At 38.7% G+C, this 9,290-nt stretch overlaps 1 protein-coding gene and 1 long non-coding RNA gene across 4 annotated transcripts in view; one reads left to right on the top strand and one right to left on the bottom strand.

The window, feature by feature from the left end:
* LOC124177553 overlaps positions 1 to 8,834 on the bottom strand; it is a 53,015-nt gene extending 44,181 nt beyond the window's left edge. Inside the window, exon 1 of one of the 2 annotated variants that reach the window (XR_006869627.1) lies at positions 8,727 to 8,834. This is a non-coding gene — a long non-coding RNA (uncharacterized LOC124177553). Of the gene's footprint in view, positions 1 to 272; positions 563 to 8,726 lie in introns of those variants that run through there. The other variant, XR_006869630.1, reaches the window with a different exon arrangement.
* On the top strand, positions 607 to 8,293 carry LOC124177551 (geranylgeranyl pyrophosphate synthase). 2 transcript variants are annotated; one of them, XM_046560041.1, is made up of 8 exons: positions 607 to 1,039; positions 3,083 to 3,237; positions 3,568 to 3,678; positions 4,375 to 4,519; positions 4,818 to 4,938; positions 5,087 to 5,226; positions 6,057 to 6,159; positions 6,290 to 8,293. In XM_046560041.1, exons 1-8 carry the CDS (start codon positions 980 to 982, stop codon positions 6,487 to 6,489), a joined length of 1,035 nt encoding a protein of 344 aa, XP_046415997.1. In that variant the 5' UTR covers positions 607 to 979; the 3' UTR covers positions 6,490 to 8,293. The 2 variants fall into 2 exon arrangements, with proteins under 2 accessions (XP_046415997.1, XP_046415998.1); XM_046560042.1 differs by lacking the exon at positions 3,568 to 3,678 and having other exon boundaries at positions 617 to 1,039; positions 6,290 to 8,291.
* Positions 8,835 to 9,290: the final 456 nt, after the last annotated feature.

Below are 9,290 nucleotides of genomic sequence, written 5' to 3'. Positions count from 1 at the left end.
TTTATCGTGTTTTGTTTTCAAACATGTCGTAAATTCAACTACAATAACCGGTCACCTGAGAGTACGAGCGGAAGATTATTCTGTGAACTAAGAATAAACCAAACACCCTGCACCATTATATAATGTATCAATGTATACAAAAATAACGCATGAAATAGTGAATTTCGCTTATAATGACTGGATTTTCAATTTTCATAATTTCGCGGAAAGTGACACACAGGTATACGCATATTTGGCACAAAATATCGCTAGGCAACAGAAACGTGACTTACCGCAGGCATCTGAACCGTCAAACATCCTTCGTTTCGAGGATGGAGAGCCTCGAATAGGTCAGAGTAAAGAAGTTGCGAGAAAAAAATCGTGGGTGAGATTCGGCTGCCGTAAACAGTGGAAAGTAGCACTTTATTTACAAAGGTTCAAATTTATCGTAATATAAACACAGCGGCGAAGAGGAGGCGATGACAAACTTACGCATCTTGGCGGCATAGAATCGGCGTCGGCGCACCGCGTCTCGACATCTGCGCGCGCAGCCGCGGCTCACTTCACACCGTGAGAGTCTCGGCAGGCAGGCGTGGTAGTCGACCGAGTCGGCCATCGGCGTCGCCGTATCGTCCGAGTAAAAAAAGGAGCGAATCACAGGAGTCCGGGGTTTCGATCGAGGGAATAACAGGCCGCATTCCGTCCACCGAGGTGTCGTGGGACCGTTTCGCGCGATAGTTGATCGCCTTTTTTGCACTTACCGCCAAGCATGGCCGCCCCCGTATCGACGACGCTGCACTCGCAGACGTATTAAGTACGGTCCGTACACGCGCACGAAGCTCTTTGGAGCAGACGACGCGTCGACGGCAGCCCGCTATTGTCAACTGTTAACTGCGGGCGGTTTTCAACGAGGGAACAGCGGGGGTCTCTTGACGATATTTAAACCCGTCTCGACGACGCGACGACCGGATTCATCTCCGATTTAACCGAGGGCCGAAACATGGACACGGACAAGAGCAGCGTGCCGTATTCTCACAGCGGAGACAAGCAGCAGGATGAGGTTAGTTTGACACCGATATTCTTTTCTGCTTTATTATCCATCGATTGTCATTTCTGACGTTTGTTTCGCCGCTGTGTATTTCAAACAATCGAACTGTAATACCTGCTTCGCGCGCCCTATTATCGCTAGTAATAAACAATCGATGTTTATTAAACTGTCGAGTATAATGTCTCTTGATATACGTATCTTTATTGGTTGCGATAAGTTATATACGGTATGGATGGTATCTTCTAATCGCACGGTGATTATCGTGCTGACTGACCGTCGCGAACGAATTTGGCGCTACTTTGATTTCATTCAAATGTCAGCTTTGAGTTGTCAATTGTCCGTAGCTACTGAGAACCTGCTCACTTCCTGTATCGTATGTTGAGTTTCCGGTATTTGAAAACATGCGTTCGATCTATGAATTTTCATTCTTCCACACGTTTCATTATTAATATTGCCGTTAATCAAAAAACGCATCGTTTCACACGCGTATAATGTATCTTTTTTGCAAGCCTATATCTCAGTAAATTGTTTAAAATTGATTCAAAGTTTTATAAATGTCGAAATACCGATATTAGACGCATAACTTATAGACAGGCATCTGTATAATTTCAAGAAAAATATAATATCTGATATATGTATATTAGGAACAGATGTTCTCGACAGATGGAAAGAGGCGGAAATTACAATAAATAGAAAAAAGACCGAACATCAGCTGGACGCAAAATAAGCAGGAAATAGTGGAGAAATGAGAAGAGGCATAGACTACATTGTATACATGTATTATAGATGTAAATACTTATTTCAGAAACTGTATTTAGCTACACAAACTCAGAGGCGTTAGAACGTTTTTTGATCCCGCCAACGTAATCGGAATGTCGGAAAAGTTTGGTGTTTGAAAAACATCCTTCTGCTCTAATCTTCTTACAGAAAGCGATAGCAAAGTGGAAAATCGACACTGTTTATTAATGTAAAAGGTAACCGGAAAGAAAGTACAGACTGACAAAACCATTTGTCAACGGGATGGAAATATTATAATCTTAACAGTCCTTGTCAATTAAATGTATAATCGCCTCGTTTCGAGTACCTGCATTGCATACAAATATATTGTATTCCGAAAAACAAGAGATTTATATTCCGGAGTCAATGAATCATCTGCTAAGGACTCTGATATTGAAATCTGTGAAACTTTTCTCGTATTGAAGACATTATTTTTCAAGTCCAAGCGTACGCGTTAACGCCGCGTTGCATTTATCCTGCGGCCTTTTGCTATCACTGTTTACAAATTGAGATAAAAATCTTCACGTCAAGGGTGCAGGCCCTGCGTATCAAAGAGAGCCGACACGAGGTGGTGCTGGATAATGTTAAGAGACGGGCTTACAGATATCAGCTGCAACTCCTCTTCGCCGACCGCGGGTAGGCAGAAATTTTGTTACACAGAGACACAAATATTTATATCTGGCAGTACTTTTTACGCTGTGTCACCGACAGAAAGGCGGAAAAAAAAGTTTCACTTACTTTTCCTCGAAATATGTTTAATGAGAATTTAATTATACGCATGCTGTCTTAATTATCTGTGTCGCAAGCTCGTCGACTCATCATTACACGGATTATAACGGCAGTTTATTGACTATTCAGTTCAACTTAGCGTATTTGGTGATTTCAAGTTCGTAAATACCTTCACAGACGCAGAAGTGAGTTTATGTATTTACGGACACAACCGACGTTTTCGTTGATGGCTACTCTTTCACGATTTTTACTAAAAAAAAAAAAAAACTATTCGAAAAATTCGTAACCGACGAACGGAAGTTGGAGTCGCTGGGAACACGTACATAATTAAACCACGAAAATACTAATCCTGAATAAAATAATTCGAATCATGTTTTTCGCTAATTTCGCCTAGGCGATTATAGATTGATTTGAAAATCGAAAGAAAAATTATTTCTCTTTCTCATCATCTCTCTGTGCCTACTTTGTGAAATAACGTCCGATCGAAATTCCGAAATTTGTAATCGTACATTTCGTGGAGAGAAATCGTGAAATGTTCTCGAATTGCAGAAGCTGCTGGAACCATTCACGTACATTCTCCAGGTACCGGGAAAACAGATAAGAGCAAAGTTGGCTCACGCATTTAATTATTGGCTGAAAATACCTGAGGACAAACTCCACGCCGTCGGCGACATAACCCAGATGCTCCACAACTCTAGTCTATTGTGAGTACCAGCCAATGTTTGATTTTCAAAAAGCACCCTACGAAGCGAAGTAAAAATGGATCGCTATCCAACCGACTCGAAGCTTCTATATTTTAAGATGCAAAAGAAGTTTCGCTTCATGCAACAAAAATCAAATTGTTTCAACTTTTACGCGGAAGCTTTTGGCAGCTGAACAACGTTTTTCAATTTTGTTTGTTCATTTATTTCGACTATCTTACAACAATCTCGTGTTGTGCTTTATAGGTAAAATCGATGATTTGCTTTCCGCTTATAATTAGACTGCAATATTTACAAAAAATTTTTAAACACCATATAATTGCTAAACCGCAGGCAACCGCCAAGTTACCGTGGTCGCAACGAAGAATTGCTTGCTTTACGTAAATCCGACGTTGATACGTTTCCGCAGTTCGTCTTCTCGATTGGGCAAAAGCGTTTGATTTGGTACCTAAACACATGTTATTCCATCATTTTTGTACAGCAATCGTACCCACATTTCTATATCGTTAATTATACATGAGGTTGTAGTTCGTAACGTTATTGTAATGATGCATTTCTATAAAAACTCCTCATTTCGTGACATTGAAATTGCCTGGAATTTGCAGTCAACCGTGGTACACTACTAACAAACTCACATTTTGCAAATTCAGGTATCTCAAAGTTGTTCTGAAGCTGTAAAATAATAAATTTTATTTCACCGTTTTGTCACGTCCACGTTACTAACTTGAGCCTGATTATTATATTCGCTTCAATCGAATTCGTAATATCATTCCTTTATTTTCTGATTACATGCGGCTTTTGTGTACTGTATTATAATTGCTGATGGATACAAATAACTTGAATATTGCGTTGCATGTCATCATTTTGTGTTTCTTATTTTAGCTCGCTGCGATTAAATACTTTCAGCTGCAAGCAGTTTGTTTAGATTTATCCATGACAAACTTATTTAACACTACAGAAGATTTTCACAACATAGATCACTAAAAAAAACTATCTCGCTGTAACTGTACTTACTGAATATCTGTGAGAAATAATGTCCATTGTTGCCTGAGCACTGTGCATTCGATGACAGCTTTCAGTTATGAATCGTAATTTAGACGATGATTATTATGAGTATAAGACGTCGCGGTTTTTTCTTAGGATAGACGACATTCAAGACAACTCCATACTGAGACGTGGAATTCCCGTAGCCCACTCTATTTACGGCGTAGCCAGCACTATCAACGCGGCCAACTACGTGCTCTTCATAGCACTTGAAAAAGTTCTGGCCCTGAACCATCCGGAGGTAAATACAAAGTCGATTCCTGCATCGGCGAAAGAATAAATTCCGACACTGATTACAAGAATTTCCATTCCTAGTTCCTTTTGCCCTTTCGCTTGCGATTCCTCTCGCGAAAAAATGAAATTAATTCGCATTGGTCTGTAACCATTAACCATCGTATTGTATACATTCGTCGAACGCTTTGATCTTTGAATCGATCGATTCATCTTCGGATGCTTGCGAATTTGAACAAAGACGATGTTCTGCTCACTTTGCGGATGTCGAACTGTGGGGTGGAAATTAATGAATTACGTATCGCCAGGCTACCGAGGTCTACACACAGCAGTTGCTCGAATTGCACAGAGGACAGGGGATGGAGATTTACTGGCGAGACAACTACATTTGCCCATCGGAAGAAGAGTACAGGGAAATGACGATAAGAAGTAAGTTGAGACTGTGAAATGAAATCGCGATCGCAGCTTTTTTACACGTTAATAACTGGACTCACTCAGTCGCATGAAAACTTGTAGAAGAGACGGAATCCTCTATTCGTTAGACTCACTTCGTCTCGTTTTTCAAATCGCAAAACAGAAACTGGGGGTCTCTTCAATCTAGCCGTACGACTGATGCAATTATTTTCCGATTGCAAAGAGGACTTCACGCCGCTGGCAGGGATATTAGGATTGTATTTCCAAGTCAGGGATGACTACTGCAATTTGTGCTTGCAAGAGGTAAGGGTATTCTCGATTTCGATCAAATCTCTGTCACGGTAATCGATCTCGCTTTAAATTTTCAACCGATAAAATATTTTTAAATCAATTTTTTGCTATACGCGCATCCGTCGTGTAGTTGGCTCTACTGTAAACATTTAACCGCTCGCTTCGAGCCTCTCCAATGTTTATTATTCTGTTTGATCATCTTTTCAATACCGCATTACTTACAACTAATAAGATAAATATTTATAACTGATATTTCGCCAATCTCAGTCCGTAGATGATTGATGATAAAACCTGGTGGGAACTACTCTACTTTTTTCACCCAGGTTCCCTAACGCTATAGCGGATTGATGGGTTAGAAACTTTGATCATGCAGCTTGCGAGATAGTAGCAACCGTCTTTTGTAACTTTTTACTGTAATCTAGTCTCGTATTTTTTTATTTTTTTATTTATAAAGACACTATCTTTTTTTCGAAAAAACGTGTTCAGATTTGAGTCCATGGATACGAGAAGATCGTAAAGTGACTTTATAATTATTCATGAAGCTTTATTCAGGCAATTGCACTCTAAACGAATAAATATATTTATTCTTTCAACCTTTATATTTATCAGTGTGCAACACTGCGCAATTCGATCTTCCAAAACACTATTTTTTGACTTACAGTCAATTGAAACCTCTAAATCCCATTTAAAGGATTTGAAAATAGTTGACTTCCAGTTGACAAGTATTCTCTGTAATTTGCTTATATTGTAGCATTACATTTAAAAAAATATCTCTTTACGTACGTTCCGAGCGTTTAAACAGCAAAATTGAAATACAAAAACTCAATTACCTTGTTTTGAAGTATACGGAGAACAAAAGTTTCTGCGAGGATCTGTCGGAGGGAAAGTTTAGCTTTCCAATAATTCACGCGATACGAACTCACCCCGAGGACCGGCAAATCATGAGTATCCTTTACTTAAGAGTGTTCGATGGTGATAAGAAATTTCTCTTCATCTATATCCCGTTCAAAACTAATTGTCAAACGTTACCCGAGCCAAGTAGAATACACCATTTTTCTTAACAAAAGCTGTGCAGACATTCTTCGGCATCGAACAACGGACGTCGAGGTGAAACGCTATTGCGTAACGCTTCTAGAAAAGTTTGGATCATTCGGTCACACGAGAGGAGTTTTGGGGGATCTTGACCTGAAAGCGAGGGCCGAGGTCGAAAGGCTCGGTGGCAATCCTCTTCTCATCAAAATTCTCGACGAACTTCTAACGTGGCAGAGAACATGATGCGCGTTTTCTTCGCCCGCAACCTTCAATGGTTGTCTTAAAACAATTCAAACCAAAATTCACACACGTAAATGCTTGAACTTATGTCGCAACAAGAGGTAAAGATTCTTCGCTCAAAAAGTCTTGTACACGGACGTGGTGAAAACTAACGCTAATTTTTACTACTGTCGTAGTATAAGGCACGCCTAATCTTTGGATAGAATAGTTTGTTCAGACAATAATTGTCCGTTCACATTGATTGAAAATTGGACAACTTGCGAACTAAGTCTGCCAAGGATTCGAAAATAAGGCCGAAGCAAATAGTTTTTATTCGCACGCTAATTACATATTTGAAATCTTCCGTCTACGATTTTTCCAGAAAATACTTAATTCATTGAAAACAGCATTTTTTGTTCAACCAAATGGAGCCCGAAAGGGTAGAAAACGAATTCGATCTTCAACCGGTGATTAGTCCGAAATTTTCACGTTTTCTGGATGAAAAGTATTTGAATGATTGAAGTGCAGTTATCGTGTTGAGCGTACTTATAGCTATGGCCATAGAGAGATAAGGTATTTGGCGTTAATTTTCTTAAATCTCCGTTCGATAAGAGAGTAATTCATCACGAGTAAGTACTCGTTACATCCCAACCTCATTTGAATCACTTTTGCAGTTGAACTGCTCGTTTCGTACGTTGAATTCTAATTTTTGAAATCAATTCCTTGAAACCGACGTACTATCCTTCCCAGTCTTTGTTACAGATCTCGGTTTTGAGCATATTTCGAACGATATTTACGCGTTTTAATTGTCAACTAGGTCAAATTTGTGTACTTGATTAGAAGATATTAAGTAATAGGTACGTTTTACATTTATTTTGATATCAGTTCTTACGATGATACATTTATTTCACTAATGACGAAACTTTGAAACCATCTGCTCCTCGGAATCTAACAGACAACCGAGGTGAATCACTTTTCTTCTCATCAAGTGTATAGTGAAGCATAGGTATACATATAGTAATATACAAAAAATCTAATCCTATCAATAGGAATAAAGTAATTATAGTAAATAATAAAAACTGATTATAAACACCCGTATGCAACGTGTCGCATGTATACGGTTAGCCTAATTCACGAAAACGATAATAATAGTGATAATAATAGTCATAGTATTGCGGAAAATCGACGATAATCTGTTGCACTTCGAAATCCACGTTTTCCTTTCATTCGAAATTTCAAGAAGTTGACTGGATTTACGCATCTTTGGAGAAGATTAATTAGGTGTGTACTCCGAAGGTTAAGCCAATTATTAACCCATTTCAAAAAAAAATCTTATGTTACAGCCAAAAAGCTGCCTCGAGCGGAAAAATTTCAAAAATCTGACGATTTTAAGCTTGTCTTACATCGCGATGTATTCTGAACTTTCAAAAATCTTACGATTTAGAAATCATCCCCATATGTCTTTATTCACGCCTGTCAAATCGTAATTGGTACCACCCACTAGTCGGTTGAATCGTAACTGTAGAATTTACCCAATCCAATTTCGTATAAATGAAAGTTTCTTAAAAATTATTTTGCTGTATCGTTTCGTACGATAAAACGATTAGTTTTTTCTTTCGTACTGAAATCTTTCAAGTGTCTGAGAAAAGAAAATATCGTCCGTGAAGAAAATATGACTTCTGATTCAACGAGACTTGTAAAATGTATAACATTTCGAAACCAACGTTTTAACTTGAAAGCACAGACTATAAAAAAGTCGCGATTAGTACGAACTCTGTGAAAAATTCCAGGTAAAACTGAGCGTTTGTATGTCAGACTTAAATTGGTCACTCGTGATGTATTTTTTTTTTTTTTATATTCACAATTGATAGAAAATTTAATCAGGAATTTTATGGTTATTGTAAAATTATTGCATATTCGCATCAGAAAAAAAAATATATATCGGCCAAAATGTAATAAAAATTGTGAAAATTGTAGCGAATATTACTTTTTTTGTTTTCGAACACCAATATATCCCTGACAAAGAAGTCACCGATCTCCCAATTGCGGTCATTGGAAAGCTTAAGGAGTTGGACTTTAAGATTATCCGATCGGTTTTTTTTTTGTCTCGTTTCAAACAAATACATTGTTCAAACGATATCAAAGTTCGTCGTGTTTGATTCAGATTTTATTATCATTGTAAGAAAAATAAGAAAAACAATTCCAATTACTCATTTTCGAAATTTTATAAAATATATTCGATATAACAAAATTTTTCTTACCCATTCTTTCCGAAAGTTGCCAACGAATACCAGGTTTTGTAGCGTCGCGTACGAACCGGGTGAAATACACCCGGCATGAAATTTCACATGCGCACTGCTCCGAAACCACGAATCGACTAACGCCGCCGTTTCGGCGACGGATAGTCGGTGTCCCAAAGATCCCCCACCCCCCTTTCCCCCTCCCGACGGACCGACTACCCTTCGCCGTTGTAAGAGTGATACTACTATCGAAAATATGGATTGGTATGCGTAACCCAGTCCGTACCTTGGGAGTTGAGCGTCATCTGAATGGTAAAAATATTCCTATATGCAAAAAACCGACTCGCGGCTTGCTTTCGACCACTGTGGCAATTTTCTCTGACGATATTGATCAGAAACTAGTCAAGTACATTTTACAAATGCACCAACGAATGTTTGGCCTTACCCTTGCGGATATTCGAAAATTGGCAATGTCGGTATAGTGACGGATGAGGAATGAATAATGGTGTAACGTGTTGCGCGAATGTAAACAGAACTATTTATCCCTATCGTAACAATATTTGTAAGACGTGGACGGCTTAGGAA

This window comes from Neodiprion fabricii, chromosome 3 (genome assembly GCF_021155785.1).
Source record: "Neodiprion fabricii isolate iyNeoFabr1 chromosome 3, iyNeoFabr1.1, whole genome shotgun sequence".
In the NCBI taxonomy this organism is placed as follows: Eukaryota; Metazoa; Arthropoda; class Insecta; order Hymenoptera; family Diprionidae; genus Neodiprion; species Neodiprion fabricii.
Note: the sequence above shows the minus strand (reverse complement) of the source record. Positions and strands in the feature narration are given on the sequence as shown.

What these genes read in the sequence shown, in the direction of transcription:
- LOC124177551 (XM_046560041.1), top strand. Translation starts at nt 980, where the DNA reads ATGGACACGGACAAGAGCAGCGTGCCGTATTCTCACAGCGGAGACAAG. An exon ending in GAGACAAGCAGCAGGATGAG is followed by an intron (nt 1,040 to 3,082) that starts GTTAGTTTGACA and finishes CTCGAATTGCAG; the next exon opens with AAGCTGCTGGAACCATTCAC. An exon ending in TGGCCCTGAACCATCCGGAG is followed by an intron (nt 4,520 to 4,817) that starts GTAAATACAAAG and finishes ACGTATCGCCAG; the next exon opens with GCTACCGAGGTCTACACACA.